This window comes from Phyllopteryx taeniolatus, chromosome 11 (assembly GCF_024500385.1).
Source record: "Phyllopteryx taeniolatus isolate TA_2022b chromosome 11, UOR_Ptae_1.2, whole genome shotgun sequence".
Classification (NCBI taxonomy): Eukaryota; Metazoa; Chordata; class Actinopteri; order Syngnathiformes; family Syngnathidae; genus Phyllopteryx; species Phyllopteryx taeniolatus.
In genome coordinates this window covers 26,717,553-26,742,929 of record NC_084512.1, presented here as the reverse complement: position 1 = coordinate 26,742,929, position 25,377 = coordinate 26,717,553, and the positions used below count along the sequence as shown (strand labels likewise).

The 25,377-nt window shown below is 43.9% G+C and overlaps 2 protein-coding genes across 37 annotated transcripts in view; one reads left to right on the top strand and one right to left on the bottom strand.

Annotated features, from left to right (window-relative positions):
* The window catches only part of arhgef33 (Rho guanine nucleotide exchange factor (GEF) 33), a 102,791-nt gene extending 98,773 nt beyond the window's left edge, over positions 1-4,018 (top strand). For 31 of the 32 annotated variants that reach the window (XM_061789121.1, XM_061789124.1, XM_061789122.1 and 28 more), the window contains 5 exons: positions 259-440; positions 579-1,006; positions 1,094-1,273; positions 2,338-2,468; positions 2,540-4,018. In XM_061789121.1, coding sequence (XP_061645105.1) covers positions 259-440; positions 579-1,006; positions 1,094-1,273; positions 2,338-2,468; positions 2,540-2,621 — 1,003 coding nt within the window. In that variant the 3' untranslated portion in view covers positions 2,622-4,018. Of the gene's footprint in view, positions 1-258; positions 441-578; positions 1,007-1,093; positions 1,274-2,307; positions 2,469-2,539 lie in introns of those variants that run through there. The other variant, XM_061789133.1, reaches the window with a different exon arrangement.
* The window catches only part of map4k3b (mitogen-activated protein kinase kinase kinase kinase 3b), a 37,967-nt gene continuing 16,278 nt past the window's right edge, over positions 3,689-25,377 (bottom strand). The window contains exons 14-34 of one of the 5 annotated variants that reach the window (XM_061789107.1): positions 25,247-25,305; positions 21,566-21,628; positions 18,440-18,483; positions 18,151-18,189; positions 17,244-17,318; positions 15,362-15,413; positions 14,240-14,612; positions 12,832-12,944; positions 12,667-12,708; positions 12,454-12,538; positions 11,813-11,892; positions 11,644-11,704; positions 11,427-11,544; positions 10,646-10,704; positions 10,383-10,486; positions 10,072-10,249; positions 9,115-9,183; positions 8,938-9,030; positions 8,755-8,825; positions 8,609-8,664; positions 3,689-7,379 (exon numbers count right to left, since the gene is read on the bottom strand). In XM_061789107.1, coding sequence (XP_061645091.1) covers positions 7,292-7,379; positions 8,609-8,664; positions 8,755-8,825; positions 8,938-9,030; positions 9,115-9,183; positions 10,072-10,249; positions 10,383-10,486; positions 10,646-10,704; positions 11,427-11,544; positions 11,644-11,704; positions 11,813-11,892; positions 12,454-12,538; positions 12,667-12,708; positions 12,832-12,944; positions 14,240-14,612; positions 15,362-15,413; positions 17,244-17,318; positions 18,151-18,189; positions 18,440-18,483; positions 21,566-21,628; positions 25,247-25,305 — 1,922 coding nt within the window. In that variant the 3' untranslated portion in view covers positions 3,689-7,291. The remainder of the gene's footprint in view (positions 7,380-8,608; positions 8,665-8,754; positions 8,826-8,937; positions 9,031-9,114; positions 9,184-10,071; positions 10,250-10,382; positions 10,487-10,645; positions 10,705-11,426; positions 11,545-11,643; positions 11,705-11,812; positions 11,893-12,453; positions 12,539-12,666; positions 12,709-12,831; positions 12,945-14,239; positions 14,613-15,361; positions 15,414-17,243; positions 17,319-18,150; positions 18,190-18,439; positions 18,484-21,565; positions 21,629-25,246; positions 25,306-25,377) is intronic. The other 4 variants (XM_061789109.1, XM_061789108.1, XM_061789110.1 and 1 more) reach the window with 4 other exon arrangements.

Below are 25,377 nucleotides of genomic sequence, written 5' to 3'. Positions count from 1 at the left end.
TAAATAATAATAAATTAAAAAAAGCAAGCGCTAATGCTAAAGAAAACTAGCATCTTGGTAAGGTACAAATGGCAAACAAAAGTAGCATTTTGAGCAGGTATTACCAACTCTCAGATAGGAAAATATGCTTCTGAAGTCACAAAACTTTATAAGTGGTTAACTTCTTTTGACACAAAAAAAGACCTCCCAAAAAAGAAGCTCATTTTTCAATGTGTAAATAAGATGAAAAGCTTCTTTTGTGCCATTCAACGTGTACAGGGAGCACACCAACCAGGCCAAACACAGCAAGCAGCGTCTCTTAGAGCAGATCCAGTCCAGCCATCGCTTCCACGAGTGGGATCGCGAGCACGAGCCCGAAGCCAGCTCTTACCAACCCGACTGGCCGCCCCAGCTGCAGTACTACAGCCCCGACGTGGACTCGCGCAAACACAAACCCACAGGTAATACAGAACTTGGCTGCACATTTTGCAAGGTTCTTGGGTGATTTCTAAAAATATGAAAAAGGTCCTTGACGAATAGGAACGTCCATGGCAGTGAACGCGTTAACGGCACGGTGTCACCAACCTTTTGGCTTCCAGGTCTGGGCAGCATCCCTGAGAGCGACGCATCCGAGCGCTCCGGCCAGCATCCCCCGCTCTCCAGAACCTCGGAATTCCGGCAAGTCCAGCCGGGCTCGGCTCTGGCCCACGCCTTGGAGGAGTTCCTTCTCACTCCCGACCCCCCCGGGATGGAGAGTCTTTACGAGGAGGACCGGGGCTCCCCGCACGACGCGTCCGCGTTCGACCGCTACTCCTCGGCCTCGTCCGACTCGTCCATCGACATCGCCTTCGTCAAGTGCCCCAAAGCTCCCGCGACCCCGTCGCGCCACGTGCCGACCAGCCGGGATATCTTTGGGAACGGGTACAACAAACTTCCCAACCGAGGGTGCGCCTCCCCGGACGAGGCTGTGCTGATGCGCCAGGCTCACCAGCGCCCCCTTCAGCCCGGTCAGCGCAAAAAAAGCAAGGTGAGCTCATCTGGTGCTTAAGTCGAGTTTGTCTCATTCCCATCTCAAACTGCAATGAGACACATTCCGCGTTGGCCGTCTTTGCAGTCGCTGAACGGCCTGCAGATGGACAGCGCGGTGACAGACGGCGGCCACGCCAAGCTTGAGCGCCAGGGCAGCAGGGGCAGCAGAGGGTGCGTCGCCCCGTCCCGCAAGATCCACAGCTCGCCGGGGAGCAGGAAGGACGCCGAGAGGCCCGGCGACGACCTTCACGGGCTGCTCGGCATGGTGACGAACGCACGCGCTAACGGGCAGCATAAATCGCGACATTGCAATTGGGAATTTTTGTAAACATTTTTCATTCGCTGCTTAAATGGGCTGCGGTATGAATGAAGCAGAAAGTGGCACACAGCTCCACTGGGAAATCCTCAAAAAGTAACATTTTGGCTCAGTTGGCTACCTAAATGGGTTGCAGTATGAGTCGAAATGTAGCGGAGTCTACTGTAAATAGGGGACACATCTGCTCTCACACTATACATTTATTCAGGCCTAGTTCGAACCGTACAGGTTGCGCGGTATGTTTCAGAATTTAACGCTTCCCTTTTGAACCAAAGGAAAATGTAAATAGTTGTAACTGTTGTATGAAGCCGCTTTCATCGAGGTTCGACGGGTTGCGGTAAGAGAGCAAAGTTTCACGTTGGACACGTCCACTTTTGCTCTACCTGTCTTTCCCCCCCATGCCTGCGGAATGGTCTACATATTTTGTATGTATAAAAAAAAAAAAAAAAATGTGCAAAGATGAGACAGCAGTATTTTTATTAGTTAGGATTCTGCAAAAGCTGACTCCCTCATAACTTCGTCCTGAGGACATTTTGGTGCTAATCCTGAGAAAAATGCGACACAGGAATCACGAGGCAACCGTCACGAGTTAGGTGCACAACATTTTTTTTTGTCCTGTGATCCGGGAAGTGACACTAAACAAATGATCACAAATCATTTTGATAACGGTTCAACCCTGAAGGACGTAAACACTTTTTCCCCTGAGGAAGTTTTTGGTGTATTCCGAAAGTGGTACTTTTCCACATTTTTTTGATTCCAAATGCCATTGCAATCCTGAATTAAACAGCGTGACCAATCCACATTCATGACCTAACTGGTCCAACTCTGATGTTTTAGCTATTTAACCAGACCTTATTGTACTGTGACTTTTATTCCTGGTCTCAATTGATCTTACTTCTGTTCGTAATGTGTTTACTGTAGGCTGAAATTAAGTGGGTACACGACTTGACTTGTGATTTTTGGGACTTGCTCGAAACTTGAAGGTTTAAGACTCGGGACCTCTTTGCGCTCAGGACTCCGCCATGCAGCCGTGGGGGGGTGAGGAGAACCACCACCACCACCACCACACGCCCTTCAGCGAGAGGAGCCGCAAGCAGGACAAGGGAGGCTTCAGGAGCTCCTTTAAGAAACTCTTCAAAAAGAAGTACGAAAAATGGACGTTTGAGTCCGATACAAAGTAGGCTGTTCCTTTATTAAAGCGCTGCTTTCTAACAGGGGCGGCGATGACAAGAAGGAGAAGGCGGCTGAGAAAGGGCAAGAAAATCAACAGGCGGACGTCAGAGGCACTGCAGTGTGAACATAGAAAAGCAAACATAAAGCACAAAGGTTATACATAATACGTACGCTTTGAAAAATCGCCACACCTGAAAAAACGAAACTGGTGATAGCACTGGGTGGCTGTCATTCCAGTGAACCCCCAATATTCGTTGGGAATAGGCACAATTTACATCCTTCCTAAAAATATTTAGAATTGCATGTGGATGTGACAAGATGTCAAGAAAGCACTACTTTTCATGAAATGAATGTATTTATTTTTTTAACGCTAATCCTCAACTCACTTCCTATTTCAGTGAATAGGTGATCTTTGCAGCAAATATCGGAGGATAGGTTAAAATAATCTATGAATACCAAACCAGGAACAAACGGGGGCTCACTGTACCTTGACTGGGTGTGGCATCTGTAAAGCTGACATGCAGTGAATGATGCTTCAATATGCTTGAAAATGTGCACGCGTATCCTGGAGGCCCACAAATGTCACAACTCAATAGCGCTCCCTGAAAAATTTGAAAAAATTAGCCCCTGATAACAATTTCACCGTTTGACATGAAATTGGGTGGATATGTTGATCAGGACAGGACACACAAAAAAGTGTCAAGGACACAAAGCCCAGGACTAAAAAGGACGACCGACACTTTCGGGCAAATCCCAACAAGGGGAACTCGTCCAAATCGGAAGCGGTTATACTATAGCGATGGGCACAGCTAAATAGCTAAGATTTGTGCCTGCACCATCTTATGTGGCTTGGCGTCAAACTTTCATCACTATCATTTGGAGGATTCAACAATGCACAAGCTTGAGCTTCAATTTAGACATATTGTTATTATATTGTAGACATGCATAAGTTTGTATGTTTTTTGTGCTATCTGTTTAAAGATATGAAAAGTTTGGACCGACTATTGAAGGATGTAGAAATTAAGGGCAATTTGAAATTAGAGTTTGCTTTTCAAGTTACAAATCGGCAGATGTTAAGTGAGAATTTGTTACAAATAAATGTGACATGTATTTCATGACTAGGCTATACGCAGTGAGTTATTGTTTCAGTATAAACTAAGCAACAAAATGACCAGGTGAAACACGGAAGCGTCATATCCTTCTTACTTTTAATGAGTTAACCGCTCATCCTCATAAATCTTGTTACACTTCTCAAAACAAAATATAGGCAATTGTACAGTATGCAAAACAAACCAAATTTTATTTTACACTATATACACATAACGTGCGCATTGCATCGTGAAAAACAAACAAAAACGTGTGTGACAAAAATAAAAGCGACAGAACAGGAGAGAGTCAGATTTTTAGTGTGTTTGTGTCAGTGTTCACATGAAATCTGCCGGCTGGTTAAAATAAAAAAAACAATTTAAAAAAAAAAAAAAGGGCTTTTTTTTTTTGGGGTAACAGGAGATGAATTCAAAACACATTTCAGTGGAATGTCTCACTCACGCTGTCAAATGTGACGTGACAAGTCCACGACATCACAAGGCCGACTGAATCTAAATTGACACAGTGTGCTTTCTACATAAAATGAGTCAAATCCACATTTTAAACGTCCACGTCAAGGCATTTGGAATGTGAGACCTTTTCAAATAATTGGAGCTAAGGGGGGAAAAACACATATACATATATATATATATATATATATATATATATATATAAAAAGACAAATTGCTGCGCTATCCTACGTGAGTGGAGTGACAGTTGCTTTTTTTTTTTTTTTTTTTAAATAAATCGGTAAAATAATCGACAGATTAATCCATTATAGGAATAATTGTTAGTTGCAGCCCTAGATAAAACCCAAAAACGAGGCATCATATTTTGTGTCCTCGGGCAAGGACGAGGATGGGCTCAGCATAAAACACATGAATCCATTCAAAGGTCGAGGAGTCTTTATTTGCCGGCCTTTTCAAAAGGAAAACTTTCTTATTGAATACCTCGGGGAAGTCATAGGCAGACAGAAACATGAAAACAGGCTCAAACGGCAGAACGAAGACGATCACTGTGACTGGGCGTGGAGCCAGCGGGGAAGTGATAACATCCAACTACGGAGATTCACAAAAAGTTTCGCCTGAAGCAGAACCTCAAGACACAGCCGTAGCGTCTGACCGCACCGTAGATGTTGACCAGGTTTCAACTGAAGCAGAATCGTAAGGCACAGCCATAACATCTCACCGCACAGTAGACGTTGACCAGGTTCTAACAAAGGCAGCTCCTCAAGACACGACCGTTAACATCTGACTGCACCAAAGCTGTTGACCGGGTTTCAACTGAAACCGATCCTTAACACGGAGCTGTAACATCTGACTACACCAAAAAATGTTGGCCGGGTTTCAACTCAAGCAGATTCTCAAGAGACAGTTGTAACATCTGACAGCAGGCCTTACTTCAGAGAGTTTCAGAAATGGCTGATTGTGAACGCCTACCCTTGCCCTCTTCTTCAAGTTCTAATTTGTCAGAGGAGGATAGAATTAACAAGTTCAGCAGTTAAGGCAATTGAGAACAGTTTCTCATTTACAATACCGACCTGGAGGAAATTTAGGGTTCAGCGTCTTCTCCGTGGACACTTCCACAGCAGTCAGAGTCAGGATTCCAACCACTGACGCTCCAACCGGCGGACGGCCGACTCTACCAACTGAGCCACAGTCGCTCCATTGTCTTACATAGGGCTGCAACAAATAACTATTTTGATAATCGATTCATCGTTTAAGAGATGTTTATTTTTTTGAACATAAAATTGTCCAAATTCTTGCAATTTCCGCCTTTCATCAGACAATATTCTCAGATTTCTCGAGTCCTCCACAGAAGCAGACTGATTTCATCTAAATAAGACATTTGCAAACGTGCTTCGAGTTTTGAAAACGGATCAACATTTTTACGGAATCATTAGCGTTTGTGTATTTTCTAGTGTCCATTTGAAATAATTTACAGTTTTGGGGAAAATTGTAAATTATCATTTTTTTGAAAAAATTGGATTCATCAAAACAATAATTGTCAGAGGAATCGATTACGAAAATCATCATGAGTTGTTCTTAAAGTAGTTTGGAGAGTTCCTACATTGAGCCTGCTTCAGAAATTCAAAGGCTTGTTAGAAAACATTTGACGAGCCAATAATTACACATGGCCAATAGTACAGAGCAGCTTTAGAAGACTTGCGAGGAGGCCAAGCAAGTGTCTGGAGGAGTTCAGACGCGCAGTACTGCAGATCAATCTGTTCATGAAACTGGGAACGTTAAATGTACCCAAACTTCTAACATGGGAGTCTTCAGCAAATAAGAACAATTATAAAACCATAGTCGAAAATTGCCCGTCGCTTGAAAACACACGAGAAGACAAGTTTTCGCATTCCCAAAACATTCTTAAAGAACGTAAAAAATACAAACAAAAAAAAAAACATGCTGGACAAACTTGTTTTACAGAGTGGGAGTGGATAAAACGGTATGTATGTGCACTGCATGTATTGCCAAGGTGTGCTTCTCAGGGGGGGAGCTGAGGCGTCATGTTGCAAATGTGGGCTCTTCCTTGGAAATCAGCGGAAGCAAGTTGCTGACTGAAAGCAATCTTTGTCTCCGGCTGAAATGTCTCATTACTGCAGCAATTTATTGATTATTTTTTTTTTGTAATCATTTAAGTTTCTGTTTCAGTAAAAGAGAAAGGTTTGAACATTTAAGAGCTCCTTATTGTTTAAGTTTATATCTGTGATGCAGATATTGTGAGAGAGAGGGAAAAAAAAAAAGAAAAGCCTCTAACGTTTGTGTTGCTTCAGGACAAGATGTGTGTACAGACACACATTGATAACACACACACACACACATTCACGCAAAAGACATCACATTTCTTTCGCAAACACCTTTTTCTCTGTGCAAATGTTTAACACCAGTGGTTCAAATAAAAAATTAAAAAAGTAATAAGAAGCCTTATGATCAAAACTGCATAAAAAAAAAAAGATGTTTTAAAATAAAAAACAAAACAAAACCGTGTGCAGAACGAACAAGTCGTCATATTGTGTCATTTTTCGAAAGGTCCACCCGAAGAGACTGAGAATTAGTCTCTGCTTCCTTGTCACAAGATCAGAGAACCGGGAAGTGAGCAGCCGACTTCCCCTTGTCTGCCTGTCCGTCCGTCCGTCCGCCCGCTGTTTGTTTGTGCCGAGCAACTACGCACACGCCTAACTACACACGAGCAATTTTAGTGTTCATATCTGTCCAAAAATACTACATTTATATGTACATCAATTAAATAGACATCAGTTAAGCACTTACGTGGCTGTTGTTGCTAAGCGGAGGCGGCCGAAAGCCTTCTCCTCATATATATTTTTTTTAAACACTTAAAAAACAGGAGAGTCGTCGTCCTGCTGGCGGATTAACGTCATGCCACAATAAATAAAAGTGAGGGGAGGGGGGTTAGCATAGGGGAGGGGAGGGTCTCTGTGCAAGATGGCCGCAGTAGTAGCACAATGTGTACGACTAAGTAGTACAAGTGGTGTGGAGGTCCCACCTCCAGGGAGGGCGTCACGAGCAGGATTGTTACTTACATAGTCATCTGCCCTCGAACGCACCGCGGCGCCTCGCCGACGCTGTGGAAGGGTAGTGCGGAGGGGAGGGGGGGGGGGGGGGGGGGGGGGGGGGGGGGCAGCGCACTCCCTTTTGCTAGTTGCTAGGCTCTTAATGCGGGGTGTTAGCATGTGTGCGTGTGTCAGTAGCTGTTTTCGTGGCCCGCCAGGATGTAGAGGTTGCTGTGGGCTGTCGGGTTGTCGGTCGGCCGACTCTCCAGCACCACCACCCTGGAAACAACGTATGCACGCAGGAATTATAATGTCATATTAACAGCGAGCACAGATTTAGGGGGGGAAAAAACAAGTTCAGCGAGCCCTCTGCCCACACAGGACATCATATAATCGCAATAAAAAGACTATTAGGCTATGTCCACAAATACACAGGTATTTTTTATACACCAATTTTGTAACCAATACATGAAATGATAGCTTAAAAAAAAAGAACATTTGTCCACATAATGTATTTGCAGGCTGTCAAGTGGAAACCGAAACAGCAGGTGGCGCTGCAATGCAATTTCAGCCGATCCGAAATTTGACAAATGTTATTTTCGGAAAAGGCTCTGACATAAGAGTGCAGCTGCACCTGAATAACACAATTGAAAAACAGTCTACAAAACAACACCTAAAATACATTTACATACAGCCGTGGGCAGCCGTGGCCCAATGGTTAAGATCATCGCCTGCCACCGTGGGGGACCTAGGTTCAAAACCCCGACTGGACCATCCGCCAACATCCCCCGGACTCACGGCTGTGGTGTCCTTGAGCAAGACACTGATACCCTGAAATGCTCCCCGGGCGCTTCAGCTGCCCCCTGCTCCAGTGTGTTCCACTAACATGTGTATGTGTTCACTGTGATGGGTTAAATGCAGAGAACAAATTTCGTGTGCATGCATGCATGTTCATGACAATAAAAAGATGATTCTTCTACATCAAAAGAGATTTGGATGTCTCCCCCGCATCCCCAATAAGAGCCTAAACAATTTGAAAAATGTTTGTATTTTTATGGACATGGCTTAAGTTTCTTTTTTTTTTTTATTACCATGGGAAGAAACCACAAATGCTGACATCATCAAACTGACAATAAATGATGAGCGTGCAGACACCAAAATAGAACTTTCTTCATTTCGTTGCTGATCTACATACAATATTGCTATTTTCAAAAATAAATTATTAAATGACCAATTAGATTTTGGGGTCTTCACTCTCATCAAGCAAGAAATCCCCCAAAACACACGCGTCCACTTAAAGAGTTGAAAATGGTCAATGAACAGCCGGTTCCAGCGGGCATCAAACGTCCCAACAGAGAGTCAGCAGTACCTGGGCAGAGTGACGCCTCTGTCATGACGAGCTCTGTGGTCGCCACGTCTTTTGTGAGAAGGCAGCAGAGAAGGTTAACGCCTGACTCTGTGTGTGTGTGTGTGTGTGTGTGTGTATGCGTGCGCGCGCGCACACCCACCTGTCTGATCCCAGTAGTCTGAAGATGCGTGTACTGTCAGAGATCTCCTGCGTGATCTGAGGAATTGCACACAAGGTTTTAGATTCGAAACAAAACAAACAAAAAAACGGCAGTCCGGGTTCCGAGACAAAAATATGCCGGCTGACCTCATTGGTCTTGAAACTCCGCCCCTGCATGCCGTGCCTCCAGAAGGCCAACACACTATCTTGCAGACAAACTGTGAAGGAAAATGAAAAATAACCACAATGACTACCACAAAACATCGTGTTTAATTAAGTACGGCTTCACCTTTTCTTAGAGTTTAATTGCATCTGGTTCTGTTTTCCTACCTGTGGACTCGATCTGGAAGTTGAAGGTGAGCTCGGCCGACAACTTCCTGCTGGATTTCAGACGGCCCTGGAGGTTGACGATCTTGATACAGCCTGATAGCGAGAAGCGGACAGGGAAGGAAGTGAGAAGGTTTTGTCTTTTGGAGGTGCTCATCAGACCGACGGGGGCTGACTCACGGTCGAGGCAGACGAGGATGGTGTCCCTCTCCAGCTGCGTGACGTGGATCACGCACGTTTGAGGCGTGTCTGCGGCGAGGAAGAACGCATTCGCAGAAAAACCACCAAAAATAACGAGAAATCAAACACACAAAACAATTGAGCTTCAACCACATAGCGACACGAGACTGCAATAAAGCCTAATTATGAACACTGAAGTTTTGGGCTAATAATTTGAAAACAATTGAAACGCCACTGTTGAGAAATGTTACATCCAAATTTAAACCCCTCTTCCATCTTGTTTTAATACAAGATAATGGAAGAAGGCAGCATGGTGAACTTGTCACTGATTTAAAAAAAAAAAATAAAAAAATCATTTCGAGTGGGAAAGCAAACAAGTGAGATAATGTGGTTGCACAAGTGTGCACACCCTCATAACTGGGGAGGATGTGTCTGTGTTCAGATTTAACCAGTCATATTCAAACTCTTCAGCTCAAAATCAACACATCTGCCACCATTTAAAGTAATTTTAATTAGCTGCAAATACGGCTCAGATGTTTTAGTAGGCTTTCCAGACATTTTTTCACTTTCTAGGAGAAGTCTGAGGTTTTTGTGCTTCCACTGACTGCTATTTGGAACTGTTCCTAAATGCCTCCACCCTGATTAAGGCGCCAGTTCCAAATAGCAGAAAAACAGCGCCAAAGCACATCATGTACTGTTAATCAATTTTCAGGTGTCGTCTTGGTCTCATGATGTCAAAAGCGGACTGTTTAAATACCAATTCTAACTGAAACACTAAATTATTCCAGTCCTGGATCAAACACCTGTCGAGAATTTTACCGTTCAGCTCTTTGTTAGCATGTCGCGCAAAAAGTACTGAAACATTGAACAGTTAGGCATGTTCGTTTAAAAGTTTACAGAAGTTCAAATTAAGTTCAACCTAAATGCAGTTTGACTGTGTTAGCGTGCGTGTCTCACCCGTCTCTGTGAACCAGGACGAGGTAGCGTTGGGGTTGGGGTTGACGGTGCCGAAGCGGACCACCTGGTTGAGCTCGCTGCCTTTACTGACCGCCACGCAAATGAGAGGGTAGGTCTGCTCAGGAACCACCAACATCTCAAATACCTCCAGCGGGCACGGCAGAGGGAAGTCGATGGTCTAGTTCAACAAAAAAAAAAAAAAAAAAAAAAAAAAAAAAAAAAAAAAAAGAAAAAGATGAGTTTTAATTAGGAGACCAGACAACTGTGATTAAAAAAAAACAATAATTAAATCATGAAAATATCAGAGTGACCTTGATGAGCATGAACTTCTGCATGGATTCCACCCACTCCAGCAGCATTACATGGGACTGGAAGGCCCCGCAGAGGTACTTGTGGCCTGTGTACGGGTTGCGCACTGCACGCAAAACGGTAATAATTCACAAACAAGTCGCAATGCACTGCCTTAATACTACAAATAACAACATTGCACTTTTAAAAGATTGACTTCACAACACAATCCATTTGAAGCATTCTTCCTAAATACTAGAGACTGGAGAGTCATAAAAATACGTACCCACGCAACACTTTTGGCACCCTTTAGTGTCTGGAATTTTAGTGGAAACAGCAAACTTCCTGTCATAAATAAAAATGTGCAACTTAAGAGACATATATTTCATGAAGTACAAAGTTTGATCTTTAAACAACCAGCCCAAAATAACAAAGAACGCTCGTTCATTTCTTTAATTATTAGCGTACAACGGAGCATCCGTAATCAAATGGTTTGGAATTGGACCTCAAATTTCTTTGAAAAGTGGAACAAAAAGTCCAACGGAAATCCAAAACCCGTGCAAAAATGAGACTTTAGAGCTAAATATGAAACTTTTTGCCAAAAGTGATCATCAATGATGTGGAAATATCCTTTCGTATCATGTACCTTGAAAGGCCCTAAATAAAGCCAAGTGATTATCATCATCACGTAAGTGAATTTAACGTAACAAAATGTGACTTAAGTTAAGGTAAGGCATCATATCATAGTGCAAAGTTAACGTATCGTGTATCGTACTGAAACAGACTCCTTTGAAAGGCACAATAAAAACCTAATTCTATTATTAAACATTTTGATTGCCATTAAAAAAAGGGGGTTATTGTATTATATCCTGAATTTCCCCTCTGGATTCAGGATTATCCTATCTTTAGCATGGATCCGACATTCAAACATAAGCTGTACAATCGTTTATTTATAACGGGAAAGGTTTGACCCCTTGAAGCGATTTACAGGGAAAATTCAAAATCTGAACACACTGCGGATGGTGCCATTTGTGCAGGTTTTTTTTTTTCCAATTTGAACTCCTTGCCTGGGTATCATCTTATCAGGCAGCTTGTGTGTGGGAATGGCTACTGGTAACTTCTGCAGCTGTCTGGCCTGGTCGAAAAGTCCCGGCAGGCCGTGCGAGTACAGCTGGGAGGCTTTTCCTGCAGACGCCGAGGCACAAAGTACCAACGTTGAATCGTTTGTCGCAGCAAGTCAATTGCGGCAACTAACTGCCGCGTGAGAAATGTGAAACGACTCACCGGATACTGACAGAAGATTATTGTTCATGACGTACAACCACGTGCACCGACGGGGGAAGAGCTACACAGACGGACGGGGAGCAGCGTAGGTTGTTGTTTACAAATGCATCTTGTGACTCCACATGAAAGTATTTACCGCACGGCACCAATAGGAAGTGGAATGACTCACCTGTTCCATTGTGGTCTCATGCAGCTCATTAAGGTTGAGTGTGTAAATTCCCTCTTCGGCGCCAAATATCAAATATTGATCTGAAACAACACACAACAACACAAACTCTGTAGTGGAGTGGAATGTATGAAGTGCCGTTTCCACAAATGAAAATGCTTTTATTGTCTTTGTGGGCACTCAGTCTTTGGCCCACACGCTTTTAGCCTGGTCGCAACCCCCTATCCTTGCCCTCGGTCGTCATGAGAACAAAAGCCGTACTCGGCATCGCTTCCGCAGTAGAGTGGGGCGAGGTTGGCCATCGCTCATTTGCATGAAACAGGCCCGCCCCCTCAAAACAGGCCAAGTTTTGGGAGGCTTAAATAATTGAGTGTGTATCGTGTGCTGTAATTCTTTATCCTCGGGGTAAGACAGCTGGGAACTGTTTTTAATTAATTGGATACATTCATATAACAGTATATTGTATATGAATAACATTTTATGAATGTGATATTTAAGTTCAAAACTATTTAGAGATTAATGAGCACTCAAATGCACAGTAATACATTTTTTGTTTACATGTTTTAATAAGCAATCAATCAAATGGTGGGGCAAAAAAAAAATAAATAAAAATACTTTGCCTTTAAGTCCTTTTTATTTGTTACCTCTGGTGTCTGGGTTGATCCAGGAAGTGGCACAGTGGATCTTGAGAGGGCAGCCGTTGAATACCTTGGAGAAACAAGCACCCATCTGCAAACAGAAGAAGACAAAGAAGACGAAGAAGAAGGAGGAGGAGTTGGAGGAGTGACAGAAAAATAATGAATGATCTCAAACATGAATTCTTAATACCTGCTGTACAAGCTTAAAGAGACACTTACATGGACTTTGGGCGTAGGTGGAAGCCCGTTGCTACTCGGCATCTAATCCACACACACAAATGTTTTAAAGAAAAATCAAGATGTCGTCGTCCTATTAGATGACCGATGATGCTCTTTATATGTTCTCTGCTGAGACCAAAATCCCCCCCTGGTTGGTCCGCTTACCGGAACGTCCTTCTTGTCCTTCCGTACGGGAACACTAGGAGGCATGGTGGACTGCTGTCTGTCGGCGGGACCGCTGCGCTGCTCGCCGTTGTGCGATGAGTTGAGGCCATTCCCTGCAGATATACGACACACACACGCAATAGGTCAGTTTGGGTGAACCTGACGGAGAACGTGTATTATTGGACTCACGGGACTGACGACATAGAGGAGAGCGAAATTTGACTACAAGGCGGGGGAGGGACGGTGGGAGGGAGGGAAGAGGGGGGCCGGCTAGCATGATAAATGCGGCCACGACTTCGTCTTCACTTCATTTTCCCTATGACAAGAAGTTCTCTCCTCTTCCTTCGTCCTCACTGGAAGGGCTAGTAGGCCGCTGTTAAATGATTGACAGCGCTCAGCAACCAATCAGGTGTTTAACAATTAGTGTCAGGACACAGATAGCAATAAGCTGATGGGTAAAAACAAAAACAAAACAAAAAAAACTACAAACATGGGCTGTGTTCGGATTCATTCCCTCATTCCGTACTCTCTTATCCTTATATAGGGATTTGTATATAGTGGACTATGTAGTTCACTCATCAGCCAAATGAAAAATTGTTTTGGGACACTATTCAGGCGGCCCATTATTTATGTCAACGTATCGGATCAATGTCAGCTGGTGGACATTCCACAATAAATATTGAACAAATAAATACCTACTATATTGTTTTAAGATGAGCCTATTTTACAAAATGTATCCAAAGAAAGCACTTCATGTCCATCTGTGTCGTGGTCATCGTTTTTTTTTTAATAATCTCGGGAAGGGAATTGATAGGAATTTTGCTTGTCGATGTGATTCCTTATCGATTCTCATTGGGCGAGGGGATGGAATAATACAAATGGGTTTGATATCTTTGTCTTCGAAGATACAGCATATCCAGTATGCAGTCCGAATGTGCAATGTATCCTTAGGACAAAAAGAAAAGAAAATTGGGTGACGGACTTCTCAAAGTATGTCAAGAGACCAAAAAGCTGAATGCGGTTTTTGCTCTTAGAAAATCCATTCTTATAGGTCGACAGAAGACGCGCTGTAGGTGACCTCACCAGCGCTCAAGTAAAGCGCTAATTCTTTTTTGTTTTTGATCGCGCTAAATGGAATGGTTATGCTAGCACACAATTCTTTTGCGAATTACAAGGAACTGCTTCTTTTTGTCGTTGCCATCACTACTCACTACACATTGGACCAGCACTACAACAGGGCAAACTCACTATATAGGGGCACTATATAGTGGATAAGGAGTAAATCCGAACATAGCTCAGGAGACGTTAAAAGTGTTGATATTAATGGACTTATGGAACAGATAAATCAGTAGGCGAGGACAACCGGAGGGGCGGGGCAAAAGGCAGCTATCAAGCTACTGGCTCTTACTCTCGTCCTCATTCTCTTTCTCCTGCTCCTCTTTCACCTCCTTCAGCACCTCCCACGCCTCCTCCAGCTCCTCCTCTGTGTGAGGCGTGTGGAGCCACTGCCAGAAATGCCTAAAACTCCCATCGTCCTCCGGGGCGGACGTGTCAGCGTCCGAGCGCTCGCTCGCGGTCTCGTTACCTAGGCTGCTGCGGCGGTGCGGCGGCAGCCTCGGCGGCGGCGGCCGCGGGGGCACGTTGGAGGCGGGCTTGGCGGGACTGGGCGTCTGCGGGACCGGACAGCGCTTGATGGTCCCGCCTCCGCCGCCGTCGTCCTCGCTGTGCGAATGGCTGTCGTCCTGTTTGGGCTGCGGCTGGGGCGAGCTGATGGACTTGGGCTGGGGGAGCGGACACAAAGCGTCGTCATGGACAAAAAAAACATAGTTTATATTGGAAATCCACACAATCCATTCTGGAAGGCCGATCGGCCGTCATAAATTTGGATGATCAAACATTTTCCCATAGGAAATAATGAAAATAGAAATAAACTGTCAAACTGTCACCCTTTATTTACTGTAGAGACAATACTTTAACATTTTAGTTTTTAATATTATAGTGTAAATAATGAACATACCTTTGTCGTCTGGTAACAGCCAATTCACGCTCACATGATCATAAATTTGAATGTGTAAAAACAAATTTTGTTTTCCGTTAAACTGAAGTTTAAGTTTGATATTAGTTTATTTGACTTTTTTTTGTGTCTTTCCAGGCTGAAGAATGACGAAAATGCATTTTTTCGTGTCAAAATGTGCTCGAACACAGTCGTGCAATAGTGTGCAGATCGAGTTTTTTTTTTTTTTCAAGTCCAACGGCGACGATAGAGATGTAAAAAGAAATTCTACAGGATAAGATGCAGACGACACTGGAGTCTTACTGCTTTGATCACGAGTCTGATGAATTCAGGTCATTTCCTGTGTATATTCTTTTTCTTCTCTTCACACGAGAAACTTTATTTTTCTTCATGCACGATAATGGTAAGAACTCCCCAAGTTTTGTTCAGCTTTAAAGGTGTATTTTTCCCGATGTGTTTGGCTTTCGAGGTACCACCGTAACAAACAACCATTCCCAACCAAGGTCTGACACCTACCTTGGGCGGAAGCGGGGGCGGGACCTTTGGCCTCAGGATAGTGTTCATCTTACTACACGGTGAGAAGATGGAGAGAGGAGCACACTGACTTTGCATGACAGGACAGCTCAAGCACAGTACATCACTGTGGCTTTTACTTGCCATTTTTACATTTTTAACCAGTTACAGTTGTAACCCCTGAACTGGCTTGGAGTACATCGCGACAAAAAAATACAACAATAGGATTTGAATTTGGTGATTAATCATGAATCAAATAAAGGGGACATATTACGGAACATTGACTGTTTAATTGCTTGTATACATACAGACGACTCGGAAGCACTGCCGTGTCCAAGCCAAAATGTCAGCAGAGCTGTAGCGTCAGCACAGATTAGCATTAGCTAACAGTGCCGTCAACAAGCGGCATATTCGAATGTCGAACGTTGTCGTCGTACGGGGGGTGGATTTGTGTTTGCCGATGTGTCTGCTGCATGCACCACATTCACGGATGAGCAGACGAATTGACAAAGTGCAACATGGCGGTTGGATGAAGTGCTGCCCCCACGAGTGAAAATACAAACGATGCTTGCCCTGCTCGTCTTTATGGGGGTCGCTTTTCTCTTTTGACTTTGGGCCGCTTGAGAGCAAGTAGCCGTCCGCCTCGTCGCGTCGCCCAGGCGCCGAGCGCTGTCTCACTTCCGTGAGGCGGAACCAACCCTTCTAAACCGAGTCATTTCCCCCACAATCTTACCAGAGGATGTCAAGGTGCTGTAATCCCTTATTCTTTGTGCATTTTGACCAAGGTATGTCAAGAGACCGTTGATCAGGACCCCTGGTATTGCCCCCCCAAATGCATAATATGTCTCCTTTAATGATTGAATGACAAATAACCACAGTGTCTTGGCTACACACAAAGCGCGCGCCAATCAAGCAAGCTGGTGTGAAGTCTCTGAGAATTGTAGTGCCGACACGGAGAGTTTTGCCATAGGGAGGCGCTAGCGAGTCAATTTGGAGGCGCCCTTATCTCACTGTCAGCACTGTAATGACAGAGATTTGACTCCATTCTGCAAATCTATTGCAAATAACTTGTTAATGAGGGGAATGACTGATATGAGCATACAAATGAGAATGAACTGCAGCTGGATAATGAATAGAATGCAGAAATGAGCACAAGGCACATTGTTACGCGCATAAACATGTTGCCTCTCCCATGCCACCAAGATGCTAATTTCCTCATTTTCTGTCCATAAAATATATGGATATTATCCAGCTCTGGGAAAAGACAAAAAGCAAAGCACAAAAAACTAAACCCTTTGCACCTTTGCTTTGACACAGTGAGAGAAGACACCTCGTGTCAATGAACACTTGAAAACGATGCAGCGAGCACCATGCGCGCACAAACAAGGAAGCACGGAGAAATGGCAGCGGGTGCACAAATAGGTGGACAAAGCAGCATAAGTTCACTTATGCACCAAGGCTACATTCTGACTGACCCTTAACTGGAATCCAGACACAACTTACAGGTCACACTCATCTTTAGTGTGTTAGATGAGCATCCTGTTAGGGCTGTTTGTGCCTTTTTTTTTTTTTTTTAAACTTTTTTTTGGGGGGATAGAATACAAAAAAACTAATCAAAAAAAAGAAAAGCAGCAAAATAATTTCTAAAATGGTTAGGGAAATTGTTAGTTACGATGAAAAGCTGTCAAGATGCGCACACACACACACACAAAACACAGGCGTGATGGTGCGGTGTGTTGCATAGAGATGAGTGGATGAAACTGTAGCACAAAACGGGAAGCCTTCCTCCTCCTTCCTTGTTTTGATGCGGGCAAGGGAGGGAAACGAGGACGGAGAGGCCTCCCGTTCTACGACTGCATGGGGGGTGGGGGGGGGGGGGACTTACTGAGTGTGAGTTTCATCATCATCTGCACCATCATCATCCTCATCCTCATCATCCCCTAAGTGTGCCACATGGCCCCTGGGAGCGGAGGTGGAGAGAGGAGGGGAGGGGGAGAATTTCGGGGATTCCAGGTGGGCGAAATGAGGGGAGAAAGGATGCAAGCAAAAGGTGACAGGAGGAGGAGGTGGAAGGTGAGGAAGGAAGGGAAGGGGAGGGGTGGGGTGGGGGAGTTGGGATTAGAGCTGTGTGAAGCTTTGTCCACAAACCAACCGCTAACCTGCCAAACAAATTCTTAATAACAGAACAAATGGGACACAGTGAAGCTTAATTTTCTGTACTGTATTGTCAAACAAGTTGGAAAATGGGACTAAAACACAGAGTTCCACTTCACAACACCTCATCAACAGACTTAAAGATCTTCACGCTTGTATCGGCTTTAAACGTGAAATCCCCACATCGTTAACACCAATGGTACACCCGTGATTACTGACGGAATCAAGAATGAATGCATGTATTGCGACAGATTGCCGCAAAGGAAACGAAGCCAGAAGGAGTCCTGCAGATTTGCGAGTGTAATTGCTAGACGCCCGCTGTACAGTTTGAGTACAAACTACAAAATGTGTGCATGTGTGGAGTGTGAGCATCTGTGTGTAAGCCATGCTCTGCGGGAAAGTGGCTGATGAGCGCAACCTTTCAACTCGATGACATTAAAGCGCCAAGCGAAAACCCAGCAGAGTGCAAAACGCTGACAAAACGGCATGGAGTCGTTAGTGGCGTGTGATCAGACCCGATTAGTCGCGGGTTAACGGTGATTGGCGGATGTGGTGGTGTTAGACCACTGGCAAAAATAAAAACATAAAATCAAAAGGTGCCGAGTCAGCACGTGAAAGGAGGAGGAGGTCGGACTCACCTCTGCTGCAGCTCCTCCTCCACCGATTTGAGAAGACTCCTGTTTTGTGACGAACAGGAGGAGAAGACATTATTATGAACAGGGGACAAGCAGGAAAGTAAATAAAGATCTTAATTTCTCCAGTCTGCTTCGCCTTGGCCAGACTGCGCGACAGGATCCGTCCTGCTCCAAGACAGCAAATATGAATGCAAAGTGCAATTAAGCGGATCAAAGTTGATACAATTGGGAAACGTAAAAGGGAAGAATTCGGCACAAAGGCAATAAGGGACACAAAGTGCGGAGAACTTACTTGTTTCCTCCGAGCAGGCAGGGCGAATCGTGGCTATACTCCAACTGCAAGCCCCCAAAAAACAAAACAAAACGCAACAAAATTGCATCACTATTGGGACGTCATATCCAAATGACCGGCAATGCACTTGAACTTACAATGACATAGTGACTAATGACACTCAATCCCTGTTGCCGAATGACGGCAGGGACAGCAAAGTGTTTTCAAGTCCAATTTCATGACATGTTCAGGCACAGGGTGTAGTGGTCTCGTGCTGTGTTCACATTGTGGCCTTACTAAGGCGGCTGTCGCAAGGCTCACCCCAAAAGAGAACCGTTGAAAATGTGCCTAGCGGGTAAAAAAAATTGAAAAAAAATCTCATGATATCTTATCTCATTTGATCTTACTTATTTTTCCATGTGTTTATTCAGCATATCAATTAAGTCAGCGTTCCCCAAGCTTGCTTGAGCAGAGGCACATACTTTACTTTCGAAAGATGTCATGGCACAAACCACGCCCACAAACAAATTACACTTAAATAAGGATGATATCATCTCAGTTTATCATCTCACTGACTTAAAAGGGAGTTTGAAATTTTCCCCAAAATCACTCTGTTGTTTGTTAAAACGGTCAATATAAAGCTGACAGTGGGACATTAGTAAAATGATCGGTTGAAAAAAAACAAAAAAAAAACATCCCTCTCAAGCCCAATTTTGTACATCTAATAACATTTTTAAGAACCAGCCACACCCAAGGAAAATCCACCAATCAGAGAGACAAGGTGTGACCGACGAGGTGTCAATCATTTGGCGCGCACTCGTGTGCACACCTTAGGTCTTCGGGAACTTTGCTCAAATTACCGTGGCGAATTCCAACACCGCTTAGCAACAAAAGGTCAAAAGAAGGAATTGGACAGATCCAGTGACAAAACAATGGTGAACATAGGATCTGCCTTTCAGAGGTGGAGGGGATCACGGGTGGCTGTGAAGATTCAGAAGCGACGCAGAATTGATTGTACATTCCCAAATATATAACCTCAAACCGATAACATTTAGTGTTATAGTAATACTCTTACGAATAAGTCATGCCACCAACAAAGCAGCAGTGGCTAACGTCGCCTTGTTCACAGTGCACATTACGTACAGCGCACGTTCGTGAGGGGCGTGGCGTCGGTCAAATCTAGCAAGCAGTTATAAAACTGCAAACTTCCCCTATAAATCATGACAAAAACCAATGCTTCAACTCGGGACTTAAAAATTTCCCAAAACTGACAGCTTGTCAAAATGCTGAGTGTGGTTGGAATGGTCTCTTCAACCTGAGTACAAGGCACCAAGAATTTTGAAGATCGGATGATGGGTTTTGTTGAAATAGATTTTTGGATTTTTTTTCTGGGGGGGGTGAAATCTTTGAGTGATACAGAAAAACAAAAGCCGCCTTCAAATTAGAGTAAAACAGTATAAATGGATTTTTTTGTTAACATTGTTCCTCCACCCTTTAGTTTCGTCTGCTACTTGGGGAGCCCTTTCTCCGATTGGTTGACACGTTTCAGTTAAAAATATCCACCAATAAGCGCATATGGGCCAAAATTCCGAGGGGTTCTCCAAGTTGACGCTTAAAAATTACGGTGAAGTTTAAATAAGTGCAAATTATTAGTGAACAGATTATTAGTGAGAAGAGCAGTAAAATAGGTCAGGTATCATAGTAATAAATTATTTTTTGTGAATTTATTTATGGAGGATTTTAGAGCCGTTTGAAGTGCTCTTTTTTTTTTTTTTTTTTTTTTAAGAAAATTCCACAAAGATGGCAGCCGCTTGTTACGTTGCTATTAAAAAGGAACAGTACTGACATCTAGTGGTCATGTTGGAATTAAGAAATCCCATTGCGACCTTGCTTGTTTATGACCAACATCTACCAAATTTGTCACCACTCCCCATCGTGGTTAGCCATCAACATCAACCACTTCTTTAGAAAAGATGTTTGGAATTTATGTGCGTATGTCTTCCATGACTAAAAATAAAAAAAAATAACACCCTCCCTCCCCCCAAAAAAAACCACAACTCTGTGATGACCGGATCGTGGCGGCGCTAGCAAAAAAGCATTGTGGCTTTGCGTCGACATTTCAACTTGTGGCCGGTGATGGCACCATCGTCGGTGATGGCGTCCGCATCGTCCCGCCACCGCGGTTCCAACAGAAGGCATTTCCTGCCAAGCTGCCTCCGACGTCCACTAATCGTTATCCACAGTGACAGAAAAACAAATGTAATTATAAGACGTCTGCGCTCATCATTGTCTTCTGTGTGACCTAATGTGGTCGTCATGGTGACTGCGGCGGGCAGTTTGGCGCCACCCGAGCCGCTAAACCATTTAGAGTTCCGGTGTGAATTCTACGGGCTGGACCTCCACCAAAGTAGCTCAGCTGTGTTGAATGTATAGGATTGAGCTGAACTTGATGAGGTTGTCGAACAAAAAACACCAAGTAAAGCCACAATGTGTAAGCAGCTGTGTTTCAGGGCGGGGCAGAAAAAGACATCTTGAAAGTAAAAAGTGACACAGTGAAACAAGAGGGAGGGGTGTGAAAAAAAACAAAAACAAAAAAAAAACACGAGAAGCCCAAGCGCGACACTTGTTTTCGTCATCTACCGTACGTGAGAGGTTAGAAAGAGCACCATACAAAAAGCAGCAGCGTACAAAAAAAAAAGAGACACATTTTACAAAGAGGAATATCCAACCAGCAGAAAAGGAAGTCTGTATTATGCATCCTCGGTGTGCCCTGGAGCAAGGCACTGGACTATTCAGAGTATGTCACATACATGTAAACCATCTTGTTTTGTGTTTGGTCTGTCTTGAGTGCGTTCATGTGATTGTACAAATGTCTGAGAGGGGGGGGGGGGGGGGGGGGGAAGATAGCAGCAACCGTTAACAAGGCTGGAAACAAAGAATAGAAGAACGCGCGAGAAGAAGCGCAGCAGGACACCAGTCGCCCGAAATGAACACACATGAAAAGAAAAAGGCGGAGGTTAGGAACGGCAGAGAAATACGGAAGAGGTTAGTGACGATGGCGGCAAATAAACAACAAAAAAAGAAGAAAGGGGCGGGGCTCAGGTGGAGAGAGGTAGAAAGAAGGAGAGAGACGAGAGAGAGTACTACCAGATTAGATCTCGCGGTATAGTAGAGCTCCTCAACACAGTCCAGATAGGGCTCAGAATCACACTGGTCAGCAAGACAAAGCGAGAGAGACCTCAAGTTAATACATCAACCTTGGACGATGGAGGGAACTGGGGGGAGGAGGAGGAGTTGGCAGGAATGGGGGGTGGGCATTGATGCAAGACAGAAGATGATGGAGTGTAAGGCAATGGGGCACAAAATGGACGGAGGCCAAAATGGGATTTGGAGCGAGAGGATACATTTGTAAAAGGGGCGGAGACAAATGCAGGGATGACCTGCTGTGGTTTGCGGATGCGAACAAAATCTCTGACTATCCCTTATTTCCTCATATAGTGGCGTTTATTTACCTCGACTGCAGAAGGTAACGGGAATCTGTCCAGTTCTATGCTTTTCTGTGACTCCTCCAGTCTCTCTGTTGGAACCTGCTGATGACCCTGAAAGCTCAGAGGCCACTTCCCTCTGAGAACATCCCGTCTGAAGTTTGAGGCAGAAGTGGGCACTGAGCTTGCAGGGACATCAGCAGGTTGCAGTGGAGAGAGAAATACTGGAAGAGTCACAAAACGGTAGAGAAGTGCCAACCATATCCTTGGAAATGTATTGTGCGATTCATGGACCTGTTGCGAATTTTGACATTGGGCTTCTTGTTCGAGAACAGGCAGGAGTGCAAGAAGTACTGAAACATTCAACAGGTGTAGAGGTTTTAGAGACGTTCTAATTAAGTTCACTTGTAAAGGCCGAATATCCAGAACATTTTGTGAGTACTGTAAATTACAAGATACTTCAACACGCCACGTCTGCTGTGGTAACAGCGTCCCGCACGACACACGCTGGTATCCTGTGTCAAATGTTACACGGAGGGAAAATAAATACATAAATTAATTAATTAAAAAAAGTGTCTCAGTGGTTGGCGTGCCCGGTGAATAATCCACTTTGAGGAAATGTGGTACGTGCAACCTTCATATAACATGAAAATCTCTGCATTCACGATTCATGTTTCCTTATAATCCAAATACATGACACTTAAGACAATACACATTGCACGAGAATGTGAGCCGTCGTCTTCTGTAAACGTAGGCTTTACAGATGCCACGTCTGCTGTGATAATGACGATTTGTATGACACACTGTACAACCCCAAAACCAATGAAGTTGGGACGTTGTGTTAAACAAATAAAAACAGAATACAATGATTTACAAATCATGTTCAACCTATATTTAATTGAATATACTACAAAGACAAGATATTTAATGTTCAAACTGGTAAACTTAATTGTTTTAGCAAATAATCATGAACTTAGAATTTTATGGCTGCAACACGTTCCAAAAAAGCTGGGAGAGGGTCTTGTTTACCACTGTGTTACATCACCTTTTCTTTGAACAACATTCCATAAGCGTTTGGGAACTGAAGACACTAATTGTTGAAGCTTTGGAGGTGGAATTCTTTCCCATTCTTGCTCGATGTACAGCTTCAGCTGTTCAACAGTCCGGGGTCTCCGTTGTCGTATTTTACCCTTCATAATGCGCCGCACATTTTCAATGGGAGACAGGTCTGGACTGCAGGCAAGCCAGTCTAGTACCTGCACTCTTTTACTACGAAGCCACGCTGTTGTAACACGTGCAGAATGTGGTTTGGCATTGTCTTGCTGAAATAAGCAGGGGTGTCCATGAAAAAGACGTCGCTTGGATGGCAGCGTATGTTTCTCCAAAACCTGTATGTACCTTTCAGCATTAATGGTGCCTTCACAGAAGCGTAAGTTACCCATGCCATTGCCACTAACACAGCCCCATACCATCACAGATGCTGGCTTTTGAACTTTGCGTCCATAACAGTCCAGATGGTTCTTTTCCTCTTTGGCCCGAAGGACACGACGTCCACAATTTCCCAAAACAATTTGAAATGCGGACTCGTCGGACCACAGAACACTTACACTTTGCGTCAGTCCATCTTAGATGAGCTCGGGCCCAGAGAAGCCGGCGACGTTTCTGGGTGTTGTTGATAAATGGCTTTTGCTTTGCATAGTAGAGCTTCAAGTTGCACTTACGGATGTAGCGCCGAACTGTATTTACTGACATTGGTTTTCTGAAGTGTTCCTGAGCCCACGTGGTGATATCCTTTACACATCGATGTCGGTTTTTGATGCAGTGCCGCCTGAGGGATCGAAGGTCACGGGCATTCAATGTTGCTTTTCGGACTCGTCGCTTACATGCAGTGATTTCTCCAGATTCTCTGAACCTTTTGATGATATTATGGACCGTAGATGATGAAATCGCTAAATTCCTTGCAATTATACGTTGAGGAACATTGTCCTTAAACTGCACGACTATTTTCTCACGCACTTGTTCACAAAGAGGTGAACCTCGCTCCATCTTTGCTTGTGAATGACTGAGCAATTCAGGGAAGCTCCTTTTCTACCCAATCATGACACCCACCTGTTCCCAATGAGCCTGTTCACCTGTGGGATGTTCCAAACAGGTGTTTGATGAACATTCCTCAACTTTCTCAGTCTTTTTTGCAGCCTGTCCCAGCTTTTTTGGAACGTGTTGCGGCCATAAAATTCTAAGTTAATGATTATTTGCTAAAAACAATAAAGTTTATCAGTTTGAACATTAAATATCTTGTCTTTGTAGTGAATTCAATGAAATATAGGTTGAACATGTTTTGCAAATCATTGTATTATGTTTTTATTTATGTTTAACACAACGTCCCAACTTCATTGGAGTTGTAGTATCAGTCTTGGCGTCTATTCGAGGGTAGCGCCACGATTTGAGGAACAACATTACGCGGGCCACCTTCACGTAACCTGAAAATATCTCCGTTCATGTTTCCATATAATCCTAAGGGTAAAGAGGCGTGTGGAGAAATCCTCGAGAGAGACAGTAATGATATCAATAAGGCAATGAGGTTATTAATGACAAAACACTACATTGCACACTGAGGCCGGAGACTTCAGAACCACACGGGTCAGCAGCAGCAAATAGGGAGGACCATAATGCATTCATTAGATGAGATAGTAGAAAGTAATGTTATAACAATGACCTTCAGTGGTGATTTCAAACTGATTAAAAATTAATAATCATAATAAACAAACACACAAGGGTACTTTCAATGTGTGAAATGCCAAGGGAGACAAAAAATAAATAAATCAATCTAAAAGACCGGAAGTGAGGACAGGAGGTGGTGGTGGTGGTGACTGATATTGATGGTGCATGAACCTAGAACCAGGCAATGTCCAATTTCAAATACTCCTCTGAGAAGAGCTGCAGCAAAATATATGCACTCCCAACACCAATAATGCGTTTAAAAAGTTCACAAACCCAATTTCATGCCTATAGTCCAATAGCCCAGACTTCCTCCAAGGCACATTCTGGAGCAGTGCCCAATTTTACACCTCCCGTCTGTCCTTTCAATCCAAACGAACACCAGCACCACTAAATGGTTTTTATCACTCCGTGTGGGTAAGCGCCACCACATGCTTCTTTAAGCTGGTAAACACATTAGACGCTTATTAAATAGGAGCCGACAGTGTGATATGGTGGCATGAACTACAGGAAGTGGAAGGGCTGGTTCTTTTGGGCTCGGCTAACGATAGGTGAAGACTGGCCATGCTTGTGCTGGTGAAGTGACATAAATGCACATATGGAAACACATTTTGTAACAACTCACCGGTTCGTGATGGGGCTCCGTCTCCTTCCTTAGTGGGGGGTCAAACTTCACCTGACCGACTGGGAAATGAGGACAAAAAGGTTGGTAGAGAATGTCCGGATGTTATTGTTGTGTGGACGCTCTTTAATTTG